Source organism: Aotus nancymaae, unplaced genomic scaffold (genome assembly GCF_030222135.1).
Source record: "Aotus nancymaae isolate 86718 unplaced genomic scaffold, 86718_ANA_hifiasm-v0.15.2.pri h1tg000030l, whole genome shotgun sequence".
Lineage (NCBI taxonomy): Eukaryota > Metazoa > Chordata > Mammalia > Primates > Aotidae > Aotus > Aotus nancymaae.
In genome coordinates this window covers 24,655,816-24,680,129 of record NW_026988443.1, presented here as the reverse complement: position 1 = coordinate 24,680,129, position 24,314 = coordinate 24,655,816, and the positions used below count along the sequence as shown (strand labels likewise).

Here is a 24,314-nt window from a genome sequence, read left to right as displayed (position 1 = left end):
TGCAGCCTCCACGTTCTCCCTCTTCTCCCGCTTATAGCCTAAGTCTCGTTCTAAAACTCTCATATCCCAGCACACCTCTTTCTTGCTCATAAGCAAAAAAATAAAACCTGGGGCTGTGGACACTTACACTGCACAGCCTGTTCTTAGATATGTATCTTTTTTTTTTTTTTTAAAGAGACAGGGTTTCACCATGTTGGCCAGGCTGGTCTCAAATTCCTGACCTCAAGTAATCCACCTGCCTCGGCCTCCCAAAGTGTTAGGATTACAGGCGTGAGCCACCGCACTCGGCCTTTCTTTTTTATATAAAGACAGGGTCTCTCGATGTTGTCCTGGCTGGTCTTGAACTCCTAGCCTCAAGTGATCCTCCCGCCTCAGCCTCCCAAAGTACTGAGATTATAGGTAATAAGCCAGCATGCCTGGCCTGCCCATCCTGTTCTTACACCTAAGTCTGTGCTTAGCGATAGGGGAGTGTTTGTGGAGTGGGGCTGGGTCACAAATACACTTTTCCTCTGCTCTGAACAATCTCTTGCCTTTTACTGACACACTGATGAGGGCTCTGGGGTCCCCAAGGTGGGAGTCTGGGCTCCAGGGACAGACCCAACCCTAGTTGGTGATTCTGGACCTTAAGAGGGATTAAAAGGCATAAACTCCCAACTCCAGGTAGACGGGGGGCGGGGGGGAGGAGGAAAACAGGGCAAAGCTCTTGGCCCAAAAGAGGTGACCTTTCCCAGGAAGTTCCTGAGCCTTCAAATCTGTTTCTCTCCTGAAAATAAACGATGCTAATGGCTCTCCTTTTACGATGACAGGACAACATTAAAGAAATGAAAATCATCAGTTCCAGAAGCTACAGGGAAGCCGAAAGCTGAAAAAGGAGCAGAACAGGGAAGAGCACCATCCCCCTCCCCATGCCCCACCAAGACTCAGGATACAATGCTCCCAACACCAGCCCAAGGTCTCAGTTTCCCTCCAACTCGCTGCCTTACCTGGTATCTATGACTTGACTGAAATTTTACAGACAGACATTATTTGCCAATCACACCTTAGTAAAGCTGGGAAAAACAAATAAATAAAATAAAAACAAAGACAGGCTGGGCGCGGTGGCTCACACCTGTCATCCCAGCACTTTGAGAGGCTGAGGCAGGAGGATCGCTTGAGCCCAGGAGTTGGAGACCAGCCTGGGCAACATGGTGAGACTTCACCTCTATTTTATAAATAAAAAATAAATTAAAAAAAGACAACAGGAAAGAAAGAACAGGAGGTGCCCAGAACTGTTACGGAGCTACCACCACCTCAGAACACACAGAAGGAAGGGTTCCCAACAGGCTTCCAGGAGAGGGGCTGCTCCCAGCCCAGAAGCTACTGCTTTGAACTAGATCCTCCACGTACGCCCTGTTAAGGGTCAAAGCCAAGGCTAACCACAGGGCCGGGGGGATCTGTCCAGCGGGCCTGAGGCTTGTGTTGTCATTGCTGGCACTGCTGCTGCATGGAGGCCTCCCAAGGCCAGCTGACTGCCTCCCTGCATTCAGTTTCAGTCGGGGGCCTGGAAAAAACCTTAAAGGAGCACCTGGCTCGACCTCATTATAGGAGCAAATGGACTCAGACGTATTGAGCCACAGGGTCAGGGTCAGGGCTGCTGAGGGCAGATGCGGATCTAAACCCAAGGCGTCCTGAAGCCTAGAGCAGAGTGTGGGGAAGATGCGGGGTCTCTTCTGGGATAGTAGAGAGGGACATCAGCAGGCTCGGACAGCAAGCTGCCGATCAGTGCGATTCTCACTTGGTCTGGCTGTTCTTTCTGTTCATTCTCAGCGAGTCCTGGAGAGGTGGCTCCTGCCACAGCCCTGGGGCAGCCAACACAGGTCCCCAAGGATCTATGATTCGGAAGGTGCTCTGGCCTTTAGCCAGAATGTTCTTCCTCTTAATTTTGGACTATGACAGTTTTGTGGGGTTTATTCTGATTGCTCATTAACCGCATTGACTCTGACCACGGCTCCTCCGTTCCTATCTCAAATATTTCCACACTCAGCAATTGACAGCTGTTTTCAAGTCTCCATCAGCCGTGCTTACCTGGTGACCATCACTCAGCAGAACTGGCATGAAAACTCGCTTGGCTGGGCTAACCACCTGCCTCTACAGAGCCTGAAACACACTCCAGGTCCCTGCTTCTAGGCCGCTGGCTACCAAACACCATTACAGATTCTTGTCTAATCTGACGCACTTTCCCCTGCCTACTGATGAGGTGGGGTCTTCAGAGCTTTACCCTCTCACGTTGGACTTGCTGCCAATCTCTGAGATACCAGTGACCTTTCTTTGGTTCAAGGAGCCACGTGGGGCAGCTATGTGCGTAAGGGATTCCCCAGATGAAAGGTAACAAATGTGTGGGAGCTTCATTAAATGATATCTCCCACCAGAAGGACCAGAAGGTCCTTCCTGCACTCTGGACTACAGTGCCCTTTCACTAACTGGTACTCTGTGGGTACAAGACGGTTGACACAACCTCTTAAATGACTACCTGAGAGCAGAAGAGTCTGTACTGAGAAGATCCAGCTCCAAAGCTGCACCTTTCCGGGCAGCAGATGCCCATCCTATCACTGTCCGCTTCCCAGGATGCACCCCACCATCCGTGCTGTCAAGCGCATCCCCTCCCAGCTTCGTACCATCTGTGAACACCACCGAACCAACACTAACCACCTTCTGCTGGTCTAGCCAATAAATTAAACTCAACACATGCTGGTTCCTGCAGAAACTGCCTTCTTCCACTCCCAGTAACTCTTACAAGATTAAATAAAACGCTGCCCTGCTCTCTCTATAAGATGCGCTAAGCTTCATCATCTCTAATGACCCTTTTTGCATGGGTACTCCTTCCTAGAATAGCCGTGAAGCCTAATCTCTCCTAACTCACAGATGTCCATCCCTTAACTCACTGTCACCAAATCACATCAAGGGCTTGGGAGAGGTAAGAGGTGGCTCCCAAGGGTGAGGTGAAATCTACACGGTGTTATTAACTAGCAGCGATGTGTTTCCAGAGTCACTACCTGGCATTCAACTCGTATCTGCTTCCCTCTGGCCTCTTTCACAGCTATGTCAGAACTTAAAAGGTGGCTTCTATTAGTCAAAATTAGACCGAAGTCCTCCAACATCTCAGCTGCAATGAAAGATTTGTTAAGGTGGATCGTTCCAACCATATGGTCACGGACCTGAAACAAACCCATTTCGGAGTTAGACAGTGTCAAAATAGCTTAGTGGTAGCATGGACTCAGGAGCAGACACCTTGAAACTAGAGACCAAAACACAACAGTCCCCCAGCTGCTCGGGGACGTCTTTCTCAGGGTCACACTCCTCTAGCGATGGTGGGTGGACGCTACAGTGCTTCAGTGGAGCTCGGTTCCTTTCCCAGCCTCCCAGCTCCATCACCTGTAATTGCTCTGGCAGGGCATGCCCAGAGAGTGTGCTGGAGAGGGGAGAGACGGAAAACAGAGGGACAGGAACAGGGAAGGAAGGCACGCGGGAGGACAGGGCAGAGCACCGTGGCTGACAGAAGGCCGAGGGCTGGGAAGAAAACTCAGTACTTACCCCAGCCAGGCGGGAGGGGGCCCAGGGGATCATGGTCAGTCGAAGCACTCGAAGACTAAACACAAGAAACACAGCAGAACACAGAGGTTACAAAAAGCCATGGGTGAAAAAATAAATCAATCGATAAAAAATAAAAAAGCCAACGACTGGCTTCCACATTTGAGCACTTTGCAGGAAATGCAGTGGCACTTGAGGTGGCATCTGCGCCCCTCAAAAGTCTTTGTTTTTTGTTTTGTCCTTTTTTTACAGAAAAACCAAAAAAGAACCCTGCGCATGGAGAGCCCAAGTGAGTTTTGAAAAAGGAAGAGTGCTGGGGAGGAGGAGGTGCGTCAGGGAAGGTGTGCCAGGGTGGCGGCGGCCGGGAGTGGCCCGGCAGGGCAGGAAGGCCGGGGAAGCAGGCTCGGCCCAGGGCCTCTGCTCAGCTCTGGCTCAAGGCGGCCAAGGCGACTGAAATCACCACCACCTCCAACTTTCTCCAAGAACCACACACGGGAGGGGAAAAAATATCGCAGGCCTTTCCAATGAAATCATTCCCACAAGCCCTGCCCACGCCCAGAGCTTCCTGGCTGGGGCCTGGCCCTCCTCCCTCCACCTCGGCGTCCCCCGCCACCTCCCTCCTGGGTGTGCAGCGTCCACCCAGACTGAGGGCACATTCATGCCCCAAGCCCTCACCTCCCCCAGGAAATGTTTTCCTTCCTTTCACAAAGCACCTTTATTCCTCCCCTGCCTGAACCTGAAGTTGCCCAGTGTTCTGTGTTTGTCTGGGGGTGGGGGGCTGGGAGCAGGGCAGCAAGACAGAAGAGGAGGCAGGGGAAAGAAGGGGGAACCGGCTCCAGGACTTCAGGGTCACTGTTTACATTAGAACTCCCCCCTCCCCCCGCGCCCCCTCCAGCCGAATTCTGCCTCGAGGTCCCTGGGGATGGGCTGCAGTGGACCAGGCATTCTCATATCCTGCGAGGAAGGGGGGGTGCTGTCAAAAAGTTCTGGTCGTTAAATAAAACAAGTATTGTTCCGCTCTTTCTTCCTTTCTTTTTTTTTTTCCTGAAGCATTTTTATTTTACTTACTAAAATGTAATCGTTATAAGAGGGGATCAAGTTCTAAATGCGGACTTCAGGCTGCTGGGCTGGCCCCATCTGGGGTGCCGGAGCCACACACGGGCAGGAGGATGAATGGGGCTCAGTCTCAGCTTGAGAAAACATTGGTGGAACTCAACTGCCAGCAAGCCCCCTTCCACAGCCCTCCCTCCACCCCCAGCTGAAAGGACAGAGAAACTTTCTTTCCAAGGTGGCAACACAGGCCCCTCTTCCAAGCAATTTCCAACAAAGACGTTTAAGTCTTGAAACCATAGGCTCCTTGATAGGACAGAGGACCCTTTCAGGGCAGGCCCTCCTGCCCACACAGAATGCAAGCGCATGGAGGTGGGGGGATGCTCACCTTGATTTAGGGCCCTTTATCATCCATCTCGAGCTATGCCTAACAATCTCCATTGCAAGTCGTATTTACTGGAAAAAATCTCCCAAATTCACACAAGTCATGTGGGTGTGTGTCTGTGTGTTGGGAGGTTGGGGGAGACAGGGTACAGCATCTCATAAAATTCAAGTTCCTCTAACTCTGTTTTGTGGTTAATACATTTAAAACATTCGGCGACAGAAGCAAAGGAACAAATGCGAAAACACACGTATTGCACATCACGGAGCCAAAGGCGGTTGGTAAGCACTGAGCTACAGCAATGACCTTGCAAAAGGGAATGACTATAGAAAAGGTTGTTTTAAGAAATTAAAAGAGGACTCATTTGGTGTGAAACTGTTTGCTGCTTCAGGACTTGTTTCAGAGTGAGCAGACAATCAGTAAAGTGTTCACGGCTCTCATGGGAAATCAGCTATCGGCTGGTCCCATCCCGACTTCCACGGGAGCACGGTCATCTTTTGCCTAACGTCACAAATCAACAGACCAACTCTTTACTGACAGCCTCCCTGACTAGCATTGAACTAAGAACAGAAAATACTGACTAGCCCTTTCCTTAATCTTTGCTTTTAAAAAATCTCAATCTTCATGCAATGTTGGCTCTCTTTCATTAAAGTGTTTTTAAAAAAATTTCCTTTGTATCCTCCGATTCTTATTCAATCAGAACACCGCCCCTGCCCACACACACACACCCCTGTCAGAAGCGAAGAGAAGAGGAGGCAGATAGGAAAGGTAAGATGGGGAGAGATACCAGAGACTGATAAACACAAACAACACGTATTAGGTTGGTGCAAAAGTAATTGTGGTTTTTACCATTAAGAGTCACGGTGGCTGGGTGTGGCAGCTCAGGCCTGTAATCCCAGCATTTTGGGACCCTGAGGCAGGTGGATCATTTGAGATCAAGAGTTCAAGACCAGTCTGGCCAACATGGGGAAACCCTGTCTCTACTGAAAATACAAAAATTAGCCAGGTATGGTGGCAAGCACTTGTAATCCAGCTACTTGGGAGGCTGAGGCAGGAGAATTGCTTGAACCCGGGAGGTGAGGTTGCAGTGAGCTGAGATCGTGCTACTATGTTCTAACCTGGGTGACAGAGTGAGACTGTCTCAAAAAAAAAAAAGTCATTGCACCAACCTAGTAAAATCAGAAGCAGTGGGAGCTGGTCCTCACAACAATTTTTCTTCTTATTGATAAACAGAAGCACTTGACTCTTTTGGATACTTCTTCCCTAAGGTACACAGTACAACTTGAAAAATAAAAAAAGCCAGAAGGAAGGTGAACAAGGAGAAATGAAAAATAAAAACTGCATTGCTGGGTACGGTGGCTCATGCCTGTAATCCTAGCACTTTGGGAAGCCGAGGCGGGTGGATCACCAGAGGTCAGGAGTTCGAGACCAGCCTGGCCAACATGGCGAAACCCCATCTCTACTAAAAATACAAAAATTAGCTGGAGGTGTGGGCACTCGTCTGTAATCCCGGCTACTCGGGAGGCTGAGGGAGGATACTCTCGTGAACCCAGGAGCGGAGGATGCAGTGAGCCTAGATAGTGCCATTGCACTCCAGCCTGGGCAACAAGAGTGAAACTCCATCTCAAAACAAAACAAAACAAAAAACAACTATGCATCATGGTCAGAAAACCAAAAGCCAAAAACCCCAAATCTCCAATGAGCCAACCAACCGCCCTTTCTCTTCTACCACATTCCCCTAAAATGAGAGATGTCAAGGTGTTACAGGGAGCACAGCAGAAAAGGATGTAGATGGGGGAAAGTAGGACTCTGCAGCCAGAAGGGAGATCCTGGGTGTTCTCCATCACTAGGAACAGAAAAGAGCACTGTGGAATCCTCTTCCTGGGTAACGGCCCCTGGGTTGGGATGTGGGGGGCAGGCCAAGAGCCAGAAAGCGCACGAGAGTTCAAGTCCCTTGGGAACTAAGCACAAAGTTCCAGTAATATTTTAAGATACAAACTCAGAAATAAAGAATGTCTAGCAAATAGAGCCGAGGGCAAGAAAGGTTCTGGGAAGGGCATAAAGGGTGCAGTGTGGAAGGCGGGCATGTTGTTTTTTTTAAGGATGCACCAGACAGATGCAGAACAAAACCCAGGTGCTTGAGAATTCAATGCAAGGGGCTCCCTGCAGAGTAAGAAACAAGTTGTCTGTTTCTAGATGATGCAATTTGGAGTCCAAACCCTAAGACCCACAAAAACAATCTGTTTCTTTTTCTTTCTTTTTTTTTTTGTGAGATGGAGTCTCACTCTGTTGCCTTGGCTGGAGTGCAGTGGCGTGATCTCAGCTCACCGCAACCTCTGCCTCCCAGGTTCAAGCGATTCTCCTGCCTCAGCCTTCCAAGTAGCTGGGACTATAGGTACCTGCCACCATGCCCAGCTAGCTTTTGTAATTTTAGAAGAGACGGGGTTTCACCATGTTGGCCAGGCTGGTCTCGAACTCCCAACCTCAAGTGATCCACCCGCCTCAGCCTTCCAAAGTGTTGGGATTACAGGTGTGAGCCACCACACTCGGTCGAGATAATCGGTTTCTATTCTGCAGGCAGAGACGCCCCCAGAAATTGCTGGTCATGTGATGGTCCCATCACAACAGCACAGTGTGCAAGGCTGTGGCGGGCATCTTCAGTGGGTCCCAGCAGGAACACGACACAAGAGGGCAAAAGGAAACTGCAAGGGTGAAACAAGCAAACAAAAAGATACATGATGATCACAGGCAACGTTACACATTAGGGAGCTGGCAAAGGGAAACATGGCAGAAAAACTAAGAATGATAATTTAGAGGAACTGGAAAAGGGGTGTGTTGAGGCCGACAGCAGGAAGGAATTACAGGAGACTGCAATCTGGGATTCCCTTGATTTCCATTTTGAACTGTATCTCAGGTTCTCTGCAGTGCAGCAAAGAAGAACAAGGTCTCAGTTGAAGCCCAGCCAGAGGAGGAGGGGAGGCCACTAGTCGAGTACTGGATTTTAAGTCTTCCGAGTCAAACTCTGGGTCTAAGCCAAACCCCGAAATAACTATATGAAAGCAACCCTTCTTACTTGTAACCAGGACATGGCACCATAGCAAACAAGAGGAGAAAACCAATGCCAACGGGGGAGGAAAATCAACAGAGAGACATTGAAAGCAGACCAAAGAAAGATTCCTGCCACATTTTTCAGCATGAGTCTTGTTTAGTGGAGAAAAGGTAACCATCACCTCCATGCAGAACCCTCCCACGTCTCCAGCGAGAGAGAGAAAACCATTTTAGAGTACTCAGAAAGAATGATTTTTTAGTGTTTAATTTTTACTTCTAGGGAACCCTCTAAGTCAAACTTCTATCTCTATAAACCCAGAATAATGTTGCTAAGAGAGGCAGGCAAAAGGAATGAAGGCTCCAAAGAGACCAGGCAGATGTGAGCTCCAGAATCTGGGAAACTTCCCTTTCACACGCCGACGTCTTGGTCAACCTACAGAACCTAATTGGTGGCTGTTAAGGGGGGAAAAGTTGCTTTATGCATTTTATTTTATTTATTTTTTGAGACAGGCTCTTATTGTCATCTAGGCTGGAGTGCAGAGGCACGATCATAGGTCACTGCAGCCTCGAACTCCTGGGCTCAAGTGATCCTCCCACCCGCCAGCCTTCCGAGTTGCTAGGATTACAAGCATGCACCACAACACTTGTTCAATTATTACTTTTTTTAAATGAGAAAAGTTGGATAATCAGGTAGATGAAACCATGTGACAGTCCTAAATATGTCCTTGTCTCTATGTCAAAGGACAGATAGGACAAAGAAGAAAGATGCCCCAGACCTTCTCAGTTTTGCAGTCACGACCACCCAAGAAAATGGCAGGCAAAGTCTTTGGGCCCCAGCTGAAAAGGAGAAATCTCTGAAATGTGGTGAAAGACTAGATTCCATCCAATTCTGAAACGTGCCAGAAGTGGATGCCAGGCATGTGTGGCGATATGGGTGGGAAGCCTGGTCCAAGAATGTCTTCAGTGTTGCACTGGGCTAGACAGCAGGGCCCTGGCTGTAAAGGGGCACGACCATCGACCCTGGAGGCAACTACTAAGACAAACACCACACTCCCTGCTCACCCCTGCTAAGGAAACTGAGGTCCTCTGTGGTTTCCTTCCTGTACGATGACCAATCCATCCTCACAGACAGAACTAGCAAGGGACATGCTACAGTGACTTATGACTGATGGTTAAAAGTCGGGGGTCCATGGGCTGAGTGCAGTGACTCACACCTGTAATCTCAGCTCTTTGGGAGGCCAAGGCAGGTGGATCACCTGAGGTCAGGAGTTCAAGACCAGCCTGGCCAATATGGTGAAACCCTATCTCTACTAAAAATACAAAAATCAGCCGGGTGGGGTGGCGGGTGCCTGTAATCCCAGCAACTCGGGAGGCTGAGGCAGGAGAATCACTTGAACCTGGGAGGCAGAGGTTGCAGTGAGCCAAGACTGTGCCACCGCACTCCAGCGTGGGGAATAGAGCAAGATTCCATCTCAAAAAAAAGAAAAAAAGAAAAAAAACTTAAATGTTGCTCTTTAGGTAATGACCACAGAAGATTTTGAGCCAGAAAACTGATGCAATGACAGTAACATCTGAAGATTGCTATTCGGCCAGATGGATTGGAAGACAGAGAAGGCCAATGGAAAGAACAAATTAGAGGCTGCTCTAGCAATTCAGATGGGAAGGGGCGGAAGATGATCAAGCATCAGACAGAAGGAGGCTCAGCTAGACCAAAGGTCAACAAATGTTTTCTGCAAAGAGCCAGACAGTAAGCTTAGGTTACGTTAGGATTCCTGAACTACACAGTCTTTATTGTGATACTTCATTCTACCGCTGTACCATGAAAGCAGCCAATATGTAAACTGCTGGAGGTGCTTATGTTTCAATGAAACTTCATTAAGAAAATTAAGTGGCAGGCCAGTTTGGCCCATGGGGTATCATTTGCCAATCCCTCATCCAGATGAGGCGTAAGGATCCTTCATCCCTGAAAATATGTGTCAGATAATAAAGTTCTAACAAAAAACAGTAGCAGTTTTTGTTTCTGTTTCTGTTTTTTAAGAGACGGAGTCTCACTATGTTGCCTGGTGACTGATTTGCTCTGGAAAGGTGAGGGATGAGAGAAGTCAAAGCTGACCTTCAGGGCCCAAGTCAGGGAAAACGGACTTGAATGGAGGGGGCAGAAAGGAAAGCTGGTCTTGGAAGAAAGATGGGGAATTTGGTTTAGACATGTTGATTCCTTAAACACAGAGGCTAGACACGGAGTTGCTGAGAGAGGAACACTGGAATTTGAGGAATTTCGCTGTGATGAGTAAAATCTCCAGGGGCAGAGCACTGACGTTGCCAGACACTGTTTTCCTGCTCACCAGGCAGGTCAACAGAGAACGCCTGAGGCTGCGCATCCGAAAGCGCAGGGAGACGCCCCCACCACGTGGCATGCGCCTACCCTCTCACCTGGTAGAGGAATCTTTGGCTGAAGTGCTGCATGGCCCCCTGGAGCTGGTTCCGCTGTGACTGCCACTGCTCGTAGTTGCGCACGTACTCTGCGGTCGGGCGCTGCCAGGTGGTGGTCCGAGTGTTGTGATCCACATAGTAAAACCTGCCTCGGGGATCTGTGCGTTTTTCCCACCTGGAAACAGGAACCTCAGAATGAATATAATGACCACCCCACTTCCAACCCTCAATTCTAGAAAAGTCTCAGGATGCCTAGCACAGCCGGGCAGGCCCCATCACAGAGGCTGCTGGGGCTTAGCTGATTATAGCAGACATCTGCGGTTGCCTCCGCTGCATCCAATCCCTCCTTGCCATTAGCTCTCCATTTCTAATTTGGGGATCCATGTGGTTCTGGGGAAGCTGACTCTGTTTCCAACCTCAAAGTTGCGTGGTTGCCTGGACCAGAAGTGCACATGTGATCTATGCTGAGCCAGCCACAGCCAACCTCAGGACTTGTGCTAGCAAATCTAGAAAAAATAATAGTCCCTTATCCTCTCTGCATACAACGAGGAAGCACGCGGTCCTGGGGGCCACTGGCTATTATTCTGGACCCAAAGACAACAGGAAGTTGACTCAATGGATGGCAGAGCAGAAAAATGGGAGAAAAGTCAATTCTTTGGTGAGATTGTTGAGTAGCCCAAGCTTCACTTGGAATCAGGATTGATATCTGGAATTTCCAGTTACATGAACCAATACATTCCTTTCATTATTTAAGCCAATTTTGATCACAACTTTTGTTACTTGCAACTGAAACTCTCCTGATATAAGGTGCCAATGAAAACATGTTGCACGGTCTTTGGTTTTGTTCTGTTTTGAGTCAGAGTCTCACTGTTTACATTTTTAGTAGAGACAGAGTTTCACCACATTGCCCAGACTGGTCTCAAACTCACGGACTCAAACCATCCTCTAAGTACTGGGATTACAGGTGTGAGCCACTGCACTCGGCCTCAATGATTTTTTTTAAACTCAAGGCCTCCCTACAAATGGTTTCCCCTTGAGTGTTTCCTAGATCCCATGGTTGGTTCCCAGATTTTGTCTAGATTCTAGCTGCTAGAGTGCCTCACCTTCACGACCGCTGCCACTCTTCATTCAGCTGAATGCCACAGCTCTCTCCACACCCGAGCCTTTCCTCAGTTTCCTTGTGTCCGTTCTCCTCCCAGGGATGAAACCAGTCGATATCATTTCCGCTGATAGTAGTAAATCACTCAGCCTGACTGCTTCTTTTTCACTGTCTCCCTGCCCTTGACTTTCCATCTTCCATTCCTATGTCCAGATCTGTACCACCTCACTGTGGACTACTGCACCTATCCCGGAACTAACCTCCCACAACATCCAGCCTATAAACAGCCATCAGAGTAACCTGCTAGACTGAGCCCTTGGGTCACACTCCTGCTCAAAACCTTCAATTGAGCAGCCTAGGCAACAGAGGGTGACCCCTACCTCTACAAAAATATTTTTAAAAACTAGCTGGGGGTGGTGGCATGTGCGTTCGTTCTTGGTCCCAGCTACTTGGAAGGCTGAGGTGGGAGGACTGCTTGAGCCTGGGAAGTCAAGCCTACAGTGAACTATGATTATGCCACTGCACTCCAGCATGGGCGACAGAGTGAGATCCTGTCTCAAAAAAACAACAGCACTTCAATTGACTCCCCACTGCCCTTGAGTCAAAATCCTTCAGTAAGTATGCAAGGCTCAGAAAAGTCTGGAACCTTCCTACCTTTCTCGTTATTTGTCTAAACTAGTAATTTTTATTTATTTTTACTTGTTACCAAAGAATTTTTTTTTTTTTTTTTTTTTTTTTTTTTTTTGAGACAGGGTCTCACTCTGTTAGTCCAGGCTCGAGTAAAGCAGCAGGATCATGGCTCACTGCAGCCTCACCTCCCGGGCTCAAGTGATCCTCCCACCTCAGCCTCCTGAGTGGCTGGGACCACAGGCATGCACCACCACACTCAACTAATTTTTTTAAAAAAAACTTTTATAGAGATGGGCGTCTCCGCATATTGCTCAGGCTAGTCTCAAAGCAATTTTGGGTTCAAGCAATCCTCTCACCTCAGCCTCCCAATGTGCTGAGATTACAGGTGTGAGCCCCTGCACCCGGCCCAAAGACGTATATACATAGTTTTGAAACACGAATAGGACTACAGGGAAGAGAATGAAAAACCGTGGTCTCTTGCCCCATTGCTGACTCCTGTTCCCCAAAGGCAACCACTTTCAACTCTTAATTGCTTCTACTAGTATATGTGTACATCTATGTCTCTAAATAACATGTCTATTTCATTGCTTTTTGTCTTTTCTTTCACAAAGAGACAGGGTCTCACTATGTTGCCCAAACTGGATTTGCACTCCTGGGCTCAAGCTATCCTCCAGCCTCAGCCTCCTGAGTAGCTGAGACTACAGATGTGCACCACCAAGCCTGGCTCATTATTTCTTGATTTTTGCCATATTTGCTATGGGCTTATGGACTTTCTACTACCAAAGATGAGGAATGAGGATGTCGGTATTGTATTCCATCCCTCAAAACATGGTCTACTATCTCCTCCACTCGTCCTCTTCATACGGAAAATCACCATTAAATCAATATTCAGGCTTTGGATCATGACGATGTAGAATACTGTAAGTACCTTTCCTTACTTGTAACAACTTTTTTCTTCTTTCTGGAGGTAAGAACCCCCTTGTTTCCTTCTGTATGGTTTTCAAGAACCTATCTCTGATGCCTCCCCAGGTTCTCGGATGGGACAGGTGGCCTGGCACCTGTCTCAGATGGGACACGTGGCCTTACTCTCTTGGCCACATCTCTCCTTCACCTGACGTGGATGGTTGTGTGTCCGTATCACACCTGTTCTGTGTCATTGACCTGAGTCATCCTCCCTCCTCCTCCTCTGGCAGCTTCCACGTCCTCAGGGTTAAGTTCCCTGTGTCTTGAATTCCATTCATTCTTCTTTCTTGGCTTCCTGGTGGGATTTGGTGGAATAAATCATGGAGGAGCTTCTAAGAAAGGATGTACCAAGGTTAATTTTTTTGAAGCCCAGAATGTTTGAAGATGCCTTTATTTCTACTCTCATATTCAAATGTTAAAATAACCCAAAGTTGATTACTAGACAGAGAATCACTTTCTTTTTTGTTTGTTTGAGACAGGGTCTTGCTTTGCTGCCCAAGCTGAAGTGCAGTGGCATGATCATGGCTTGCTGCAGCCTTGACTTCCCAGCTCAAGCGATCCTCCCACCTCAGTCTCCCACGTAGTTAGAACTACAGGCACGCACCACCATGCTGGGCTAATTTTTTTTTTTTTGAAGAGACAGTGTCTCATTATGTTGCCCAGGCTGGACTTGGACTCCTGGACTCAAACGATCCTTCTGCCTTGGCCTCCCAAAGTGCTGGGATTAGTTGTTTGAGCCACTGCGCCCGTCAGGAAACCATTTTCCATCGGAATTGTGAAGGTCTTGTCCTACAGCTGTTGAGAAGGAGGATGGTACTCTTGGTTCCTGACCCTTTCTAGGTACTCTGCTTTTTCCCTCTGGAAGTTTCCGAGGTTGTCTCTTGGCACTCGGAAATTCAGTCAGATGAGCCTTGGGGTGAGTCTTCTTTTTAATCCTCTGGGCTAGGCATGTGGTGAGCTGTTTGAATCTGGATGCTTCAGTTCTGGCAATTTTCTTTTCTAATCATTTCCTATTGATTGTTTCTCTGTTCTTTCTTGGTGAAGAACTATTCTTCAGATACAGAATGTCTTGGTCACATCTACATCTTCTCATCTTCTTATCTCCAATTTTATCTTTTTTTTGAGATGGAGTCTCACTCTGTTGCCCAGGCTGGAGCGTAATGGTGCAATCTCGGCTCACTGTAACCTCCAACTCCCGGGGTCAAGGGATTCTCCTGCCTCAACCTCCTGAATAGTTGGGATTATAGGCGCCCGCCACCATGCCCGGCTAATTTTTTTGTATTTTTAGTAGAGATGGGGTTTTACCATGTTGGCCAAGTTGGTCTCGAATTTCTGACCTCAGGTGATTCGCCTGCCTCAGCAGCCCAAAGTGCTGGCATTACAGGTGTGAGCCACCGTGCCCGGCCCAAATTTATCTTTCAACAATTCTACTGAATTTTTCATTTCTGTCGTCATGCATGGTCGATATCATGGCCTCCTGTTCTTGTTGCTCAGATGCCATACTTTCTCCCGTCTTTGAGGATCTCCATTGTCATGTGGTTTTCCTTTCCAAAGCTGTTTTTTAGCTTCCTATTTGTTTTCAACAAGTCTCCTTTTTCTGTCTGCTAATCTTTGGCTATTTGTTCAGATTTATTTTTATTTATTATTTTTGAGACAGCGTCTTGCTCTGTTGCCCAGGCTGGAATGCAGTGGCACAATCAAGGCTCACTGCAGCCTTAACATTCCAGGCCCAAGTGATCCGCCCACCCCAGCCTCCTCAGTAGCTGGGACCACAGGCATGCACCACCAAACTCAGCTCATTATTTAAAAAATTTTTTTGGCTGGGCACGGTGGCTCACACCAATAATCCCAGCACTTTGGGAGGCCGAGGCAGGTGGATCACCTAAGGTCAGGAGTTCAAGACCAGCCTGGCCAACATGGTAAAACTCCATCTCTACTAAAAGATAAAAATAAAAAATTAGCTGGGCATGGTGGCATGTGCCTGTAATCCCATACTTGGGAGGCTGAGGCAGAACAGCTTGAACCCGGGAGGTGGAGGACGCAGTGAGTCAATATCGCGCCATTGCACTCCAGCCTGGGTGACAAGAGTTAAAATCCCATATCAAAAAAAACAAACAAACTGTTTTTTTTAAAGACTATTTCTCCCTATGTTGCCCAGGCTAGTCTCAAACTCCTGGATTTCAATGATCCTCCTGCCTTTGCCTCTGGAAGTTCTACAATTACAGGTATGAGCCACCGTACCCAGCTGTGTTCATTCACATTTAACGGTGAGCCACTGAAACACTGTCTAAGTTCTGTATCCTCAGGTGGGGGCTGCAGACTGTGGTTTCACAGTAGAGTGACCAGGAAGAGATTCAGCTGTTTCACTGGAAGGTTCCCAAAGATCACAATCTATGTTTCTTTCTCTTTGATGACTTTCCCTAGCAAAAACAAACAAACAAACAAAACTACCCTCCAATTTTCAGCCTGGGGAATGGAGATAGTAGCTGCACTTAATCTCCTGTTTCTGAGTTCATCCTTGCCTTTAGCCATAGTTTGTGTCCCCAGATCTGGTCCTCCTGATCTCTCTGCAACTTCTCAAGGTCAGAGGCAGTCATGAGGGTGTGTCTGCGTGTGTGCAAGCACATACATGCACGTGAGGCAGAGGAATGGAAGTGATGGTTGACAACCTGGGAATCTAACTCCCTGCACAGATTTCCAACTCATCTTCCAACTGATCTAAAACCAATGAAGTTTTCATCTCAATTTCACACCCATCCCTGGGCCTCTAATCACTGAGGCTTTCCAGGGCTCCACAGTACAAATCGGCCAGCTTCCTGGTGGATTCCTCATCCTACAGGCGTGAGTTTCAGTTCTCTCAGCTCTGCCATTTATCTTTCAGCAACTAAACTTTGATTAACATCTCCCACATGCTGTTTCTCCTCTTCCATTCCTTTACTGTTGAAGGTTTACGCTTTTTTGATACCTTTATTACTATTTTAGTGGGTTTTCAGGAAGAACAGAAATAAACACATGCTCAGGCCACATCTTTAACTAGAAGTGCTCTGCTGTGGTGAATTTCCGACTTCTAAGAAGCACGATCGCGCTCTTTATTTCAGCCAAAATCTTGCGCAGAACAGTGACTGGAGGCCCAGTCAGCCCTTCCTCCACCAAACCCGAGAGCCCCGCTGGGCACACCCTGAGCATCTTTACTTCACACAACCTCTCCACTCCAGCATAACCGCCCAGGCATCCTTCCCCAGACACATCCTTTCCATTCCCGTATGCAGGCGGGCAGCTCCACTGTCCCCGCAACCTGGATCATCTTCCTACAAGAGTTGGAGCCACTTCCCTCTGAGGTCTCCTCAGTCCTGCTGTTTCACAGTGATCACTCTTTGCTTACCACTGATCTGAGCATTGCTTAAGAGTGACTGAAGAGCAAATGGATGCATTCACCCTGAGCTACCAGGTCCAATACTTATTGCTCCTGGGTAAAAGGACCCGTTCTCATACAAGTTTCTGTGGGTTTCCTATACAGAGATGGCCATGATAAAGTGAATTGTTGGTTCAATCTTGCTCTCCAGGGACTAGGTCTGTTGAGATCATGGCTCCATCTGTAGTTTCAAAATTATTTTCACCATGGCTAATAATTCCCTGGAAGCAAGACTTCTGCCATTAATAAGCAATGAAAGCTAAGCATTCATTCTGTTCTCTGGATCCCCTGCGATCACAGAGCAGAAATGAGCACTAGAAGCTCAAAGCTCTTGGCCTAAAACTCAGGAAGAGCTAATAAGCTACGCAGGGTGTAAAGATGGCCATCTCCCAGGAAAACATGAAAACTACCCTGGAAATAAGATGGCTTGATTAGTAGCACCCCACCTCAACACCTGGAGGACAGTAAGTCCCCAGTCATCCTTAGATGATATCGCTGAATATCTTTACTTAAATTCCATGCAAATGCTTATTAGGTCAAGGCCTACTATCTCCTAGAGCACAGAGATTAAGAAGGAGCCACGAGACACATAGAGCTCCTGCTGTTTTAAAGTGCACCTGTTATAAAGTACACAAAGTGCTTTATAATACATAAATATTTATGTATAAATACATAACAGTATATAACACATACTGTTAAGGTCAATGTTTAATCTGTGACACAATTATAGAAAATCAAATACTGATTGGGTATTTGATAATATAAACAAAATAATGTTATTGATACTGGAGTTTTATTTTTAATAAAAGAATATGTTTTAGAAATACATATGGAAACATGAATAAATGATGTGATGTTTGGGATTTGCTTCAAAATTACCTAGATCAGGGTGTGGGGGATGGGTGAGTGGAGGGTTACAGATCAGAAGCTAGCAAATTTTTTCTATAAAGGACCACACAAAGTAATTATTAATTATTATTATTATTTGAGACAGACTTTTTACTCTTGTTGCCTGAGCTGGAGTGCAATGGTGTGATCTCAGCTCACTGCAACCTCTGCCTCCCGGGTTCAAGTGTTTCTCCTGCCTCAGCCTCCTGAGTAGCTGGGATTACAGGCACCAGCCACCACATCCAGCTAATTGTTTGTATTTTTAGTAGAGACAGGATTTCACCATGTTGGCCAGGCTGGTCTCAAACTCCTGACCTCAGATGATCTACCAACCTCGGCCTTCCAAAGTGCTGGGATAACAGGTGTCAGCCACTGCACCAGCCACAAAGTAATTATTTAGGCTTTGCAGGCCATAGAGTCTGCTGCAATTACTCAACTCTGCCACTGAAGTACAAAAACAGCCATAAATAATAAGTCAATGAATATATGTGGCTGTGTTCCAACAAAACTTTTTTTACAAAAACAGTGAGAGGGCCAGATTTTGTCCACAGGCCATCACAGTGTGCCGACACCTGGTACAGGTGAAACAAAACACACCAGGAGTTGATAATTTTTGAAGCTAAATGTTCAGTATGTGGGAATTTGTAATACTATTCTCTCTACATCTATTTGAAATTTTCCATAATAAGAACATTTTCGTAACAAAATGCTAACTTGTTTTTTTTTTAATTTGAGAAGCCCATGTTTAACTTTGGTAACTTCATAAATGGAAGAGTGAGCACTGCTGATGACAGGCTGTGAGTTTCATCCTCCAGGAGGTAAGGAAAAAAGGAAAACTCAAGCATTCTACTAGAAAACTGAAGCTAAAAGCAGCCCAGCCATGGAGAATGACAGGACCAGAAGACGAGGTGGGACGTGTGTGGCACACGCCTGACAACTGAACCAAACAAGGCACAGGGGCTCTCCGAGAGTCACCGCTTCCAACAGCCTTTCCCTCCATGAACTCAGGGCGGGGAAGTGTGATACAGGAGCCCTTCATGGCTACTTTACTGGGAGGTGATTCTTTCTTGAGAGCGGAATGCATTCCCTTTTGAAAGCTCTCGGGGCCAGAAGATACGTGTGGAAAGAACTTTCTGCCCCGAGCAGACAGGGAACCAACCCCTTCTCATTGAACTTGGACAGTCTTCCCTCTCTGGGAAGCCTCTTTCATCCTTTGGTTTTGGATAACTCAGAGGCTTTCTCACAAAGCCCTGCCCAATGAGAAGCAGTCTGCCTTTAGGGACAGGCTGGGCACAGGGTACAGTGAAATGCATCAACACTGTATCTTGGCCTCCCGTACGCCTCTTGTTTCCCAGAGATCCTATAATAATTCTAATATGTCCTAAGACATGGGAACAGTATTAAGGTAAGTGGACAGGAAAAGCAATCAAGTGACCTGGGATAAATGTCACTGTGCTATGCTACCTCTGCAGAAATGGACCATTTCAAGAAGCCGTTGGGTGACTCAGGGCGTCAGTTTGAGTCTCAGGTCTTCTCAGTTGATGACTTACCCTGGAGGAAGGGGCCGCTCCCAGGTGGTGGTCTTGGTATTGTGGTCAACATAATAGACACGTCCGTTGGGCAGCTCTCGCTGTTCCCATCTGAAAATTAAAGTCCAGGGTGGCATGAGACACACAATGGAAAGGCATAGGCCCCTGTTGGAAAGCAAGACCTTCACCACCCGTGTGGCTGATTTAGAGGAAGCATCAAAGAGGACATGTACGATCAACCCAGTGGTGAAGCCAGTTCCTGCTGTGGCTGAGGGTGCCAACCAGGAGTGCTTCTTGAAGAAACTATAATAGCTCCCCTGGATGGAATCAACGGACCAAGGATTTACTATAGATCACTCTAAATTTCCCTAAATGACCTGTAGAAATACATAGTCCATGGACTTTTTTTTTTAATTCAGCATTTCTCCACCATTTCACAATCCAAGGTCCCTTTAGGATGGTGATAAAAGCTGAGGATCCTTTCCTTTCAAAATGTACTTATGAGAAAAATTTGTGTTGTAATTTCTGGGTTTTACAGAATCCTCCTCCTAAAGATCATCTACAGACCCTCCAGCCTCTTTTATCTACCCAACCTGTTAAAGTCACAGATTTTTTTTTTAATGATATAGGCTCTCATTCTGTTGTCCAGGCTGAAGTGCAATGGCACAATCTCAGCTCACTGCAACCTCTGCCTCCCAGGCTCAAGTAATCCTCCAACCTCAGCCTCCTGAGTAGCCGGGACTACAGGCACACACCACCACGCTCAGCTATTTTTTTTTTTTTTTTTTTTTTGTATTTTTGGTAGATACAAGGTTTCGCCCTGTTGCCCACTCTGGTCTGGAACTCCTAAGCTCAAGCGATCCGCCCATCTTGGCCTTTCAAAGTGCTGGGATTACAGGAGTGAACCACCGCACCCGGCTTAAAGTCACAGATTCTATGACTACATCTGTTCTCCTAGCATCATATATACTCATGTTCACATTTATTTTTGTACTATAGGATTTATTTACAGAGTATCTTAAAAGAGATCTGGGTGAATACAGAAACACAACATAGTGGTATTTTATACTGCTCTACCTATGACGTCAAGTCTGTAAGTTAATCAAAGTACTGAGGGTGGATTATCTGCACTACTGAAAGAATGACAAGGTAGCAGGTGACTCAATAATACACACACCTGCTCAGTACAAAATACAGCCAAGGAACACTCATCCCCACACTCCTGTTATTTGCACACAGTCTGACAATAACTCTACTTACCCAGAATATAGTAACCTACATATAAAGGATGCAAGATGTATTTATATAATCCTTACCACTTTGTCAAGGATATTAATGGTGCCGAGAACCTTTATGTTTTACACTGAATTTATTTATTTCTACTTTTGGGTACTGTCTAGGAGAAATTAACCTTTTCTGGGAAGCTACTATAGTCAGTTCTGCTGTCATGCTTGTTTTGAAAATGCAAATGTGTTCCAACGCTATTGATACAGAAGGGGACGATGTGAGCATAATGAGAGTTCTGTTTGCTTATGCATGACTTTGTCTGTGAGAAACACTAGAGGAACACGGAAAACTTCCCCCAGCTAAACCTGGTTATACAAGAATATACTAAACCCACAGGCAGCCAGCAGCCTCCTCAGTTTGCAATGTGTTAACAGGCCACACCGTCCACATCTGGAGTTACAACTCCCATCTGATTTCAGATAGCCCTCGGTGCACCAGTTACAGAAATACAAGCTCCAACTTCTGGCACCTGCTTCCACAAGCAAATTTCAGGTCTTCTCAAGAGAAAATGATGGATTTACTGTAGTATTATCTATTTTGTAATCATTTAACGTGTAAAACTGTGCTATCATTATTAGGTTCCTATTTTTTTTAATGTGTCACTGACAAATTTTTTTAGCATTATGTTCCTACTCATTGTTCCCCATAAGCCCTGTGGTTTTTATCCTTTTAACATATTTTTCTTTTCTTTTATTATTATTTTTTTGAGAACAAGTCTTGCTCTGTTGCCAGGCTGGAGTGCAGTGGCGCAATCTCGGCTCACTGCAACCTCCGCTTCCTGGGTTCAAGCGATTCCCCTGCCTCAGTCTGCTGAGTAGCTGGGACTATAGGCATATGCCACCACACCTGGCTAATTTTTTGTATTTTAGGTGTTTCATCATGTTGGCCAGGATGGTCTCAATCTCCTGACCTCATGATCCACCCACCTCGGCCTCCCAAAGTGCTGGGATTACAGGCGTGAGCCGCTGCACCTGGCCTTTTTATTTTTTTAAAGACAAGAGTCTTGCTCTGTTGCCCGAGCTGGAGTGTGGAGTGTGTGATCATAGCTCACTGTAGCCTCTGATTCCTGGGTTCAAGTGATCCCCCTGCCTCAGCCTCCCAAGTAGCTAGGAAAACAAGGGTGTGCCACCAGGCCCAGCTAATCTTTTTATTTTGTATAGACGGGGTCTTGCTTTGCCTGAGCTGGTCTTGAATTCTTGGGCTCAAACAATCTTCCCACTTTGGCCTTTCAAATCAACATGCCTAGCCCCTCTGGTTTTTAACTGCATAATTTTGCATCACATGGTAATTTTTAGGAGTACATATATTATAGCAGAGCCAACTGTTTATGAAAAAAATGCCCTAACTTCTACTATTAAGTCTGGTGTGTCTATGCTGATAGATATTACCTGTACTCAATGCCATTTCTTATTTAAACTGGGATGTCTGGTTAGTGGACTGCATTGGTCAGTTCTTAGAAGCTAGTCCAGAAACAGAGATACATAAGGTTTTTAAGGTAAGGAAGAAACAGAGGAGGCACCATCACCCACTGAGAATCTCACCTACCATGAGCTACAGGCTAATGCTTTACTGTATGCAATCCTTGCCTCCATCCTTCAAGGTAGAATCACCATCAGACACTGAGGAAACTGAGGCTCAGAGGAACTAAGTAACTCTTCAATGAGATTCAAACCCAGCTCTGCCCACCATGCCCATGAGTTTCACTGTTCTTTGCTGAAAGGAAGAATGGGAGGAAAAGGAAAACGAACTGAAATTTATAGGGACTCCACTACATAGCAATGTGCCAGATACCTTCCCAATCCTGTTCTCAAAGTGAGCAGCTTTCCCTAGCACTGGCATTGAGGTAGGGTCAAGATGACCAGGGAGGAGGAATTATACAGGTTGAGTAGCCCCTTCCCTAGATGCTTGGGACCAGAAGTGTTTCAGATTTTGGATTTTGGATTTTTTTTTCTCCCAGATTTAGGAATATCTGCAGAATACACACCAGCTGAACATCCCTAATCTAAAAATCTGAAATCCAAAATTCTCCAATGAGTATTTCCTTTAAGGGTCATGTCAGAACTCGAAAAGTTCTAGATTTGGAGGCATTTTGGATCAGGAACGCTCAACCTGTAATGCGTCCACAGTCTTCATTTCTAGGCTCTGTTTTAATCACTGTCCTCTGTTCAGATCTGATCTCCTGGAAGAAGGTGCACATTGTGTACCACTAGGAGGGCTGGCCCCAGGAACAGTGAGATCTGGAGGTTCTACACACCCCCTAAAGTGGACAACTATTGGTTGAGGGCCAGAGTGCTACTGTTTAAAGAAAAATATTAGACAAATAAATTTAACCACATTTATTTAAGAACCATCCATGAACTGGGCAGCACTCAGAACCAGGAGAGATTCAGAGAGCGCCACCAAGCAGTGTGAGCAGCAAGTCTGTAGAGGCTGAACATGGAAGCAAGGTAGAGAAATCAACTAAAGGGCTACAGCTGGGCGTCTGCCTTATTTGGGCATGGTCTGATCAGCTGCCTGCCTGTGACTGCCTGAAACCCAGACATTTGTTACAAAAAATACAAATTCCTAATTTGGGTTTTGGTTTGCTTATGTACTAAGTTAGGTTGTAGTTTCCTATGCAAGAACTTGAAGTATGGAGAGAGCCTCAGGCTAATGTCATATTACTTATTTAACATGATAAACACCATTAAAATGCAGGTACGGTTGTTTTCTCTCCTGGGCATTCTTGCTCAAGGCTCTGACTGATGAGAATCCTGGGGATTTGACCCAGATGCCCTGGTTCTCCCACTGCAAAAGGGAGATCTTCATATTTTATTTAGTATTTTACAAAAAGGGCAGGATCTGGCAAAAGTGGCCAGATGAAAATGCACACTAGGGTCAGGTACAGTGGCTCATGCCTATAGTCCCAGAACTTTGGGAGGCTAAAGCAGGAGGATCACTTGAAGCCAGGAGTTTGAGGCCAGCTTGGGCAACATAGCAAGACCCTATCTCTACAAAAAAAAAAAAAATTTTTTTTAAATGCCAGATGTGCTGGCACATACCTGTAATACTACCTACTCAGGAGACTGAGGCAGGAGGATCACTTGAGCCCAGGAGTTCGAGGCTGAAGCGAGCCATGATCATACCACTGCACTCCAGCCTAGACAACAAACCCCAACTCAAAAAAAAAAAAAAAAAAAAAAAACCAGTTGTGGTGGATCCCACCTGTAATCCCAGAACTTTGAGAGGCTGAGGTGGATGGATCAGCTGAGGTCAGAGTTTGAGACCAGCCTGGCCAACATGGTGAAACCTCATCTCTACTAAAAATAATAAATTAGCTGGGTATGGTAGTAGGCGCCTGTAGTCCCAGCTACTCAGGAGACTGAGGCAGGAGAACCGCTTGAATCCGGGGGGCAGAGGTTGTGGTGAGCCGAGATCACACTACCGCACTCCAGCCTGGGCAACAGAGTGAGAATCCGTCTCAAAAAAAAAAGAAAAAGAAAAGAAAGAAAGAAAATGCATACTGGGCATAAATATCTTCTCCCTCTGGATGCCCTTCTGATTTAAAGACAAAGGAGTAACAATATTGCCAGCTCAAGAGGCTGGTGTTCCATCTGTGGGGATTTGGCAGGGCCTTCTAGGACAGAAGGCAACCGACATACTATAGCTTCGCAGCAATTCTCCAAATGCCTTCTGTCTCCTCGGTAACAGAGGAACAAACCTGATACTCTCTTTATTCATCTGAATTTGGAAATGAAGAAAGTCCTGAGAAAGATATTTGGCTTAAGGATAAGAAAAAAATGGAAGCACTGAGAGCCAATGGCAGCAAACCTCCCTTTTATAACATTTGCTGCAAACTCGATGTAAGTAGCTGAGAACTCTCCAGCACTCCCTAAGAATTTAGCTGCATCTTTCCCTTCCTTGAAGACAGTTCTTTGGGCAGTTTTGTGGCACAAAAGCCCTAAAACTAGTATGCTCATTTTTCAGTCACTATTTGGAAAACTCTAATATTTGGGTGGGCTAACCCTTTTATAAAGACAAAGTATCTGT

General features: G+C 46.4%; 1 protein-coding gene across 2 annotated transcripts in view; it reads right to left on the bottom strand.

The window, feature by feature from the left end:
* WWP2 (WW domain containing E3 ubiquitin protein ligase 2) overlaps positions 1–24,314 on the bottom strand; it is a 181,896-nt gene that overhangs the window by 12,482 nt on the left and 145,100 nt on the right. For both annotated transcript variants that reach the window (XM_012437474.3, XM_012437473.3), the window contains exons 9-11: positions 19,020–19,109; positions 10,478–10,652; positions 3,571–3,625 (exon numbers count right to left, since the gene is read on the bottom strand). In XM_012437474.3, the coding sequence (XP_012292897.1) occupies positions 3,571–3,625; positions 10,478–10,652; positions 19,020–19,109 (320 nt within the window). The remainder of the gene's footprint in view (positions 1–3,570; positions 3,626–10,477; positions 10,653–19,019; positions 19,110–24,314) is intronic.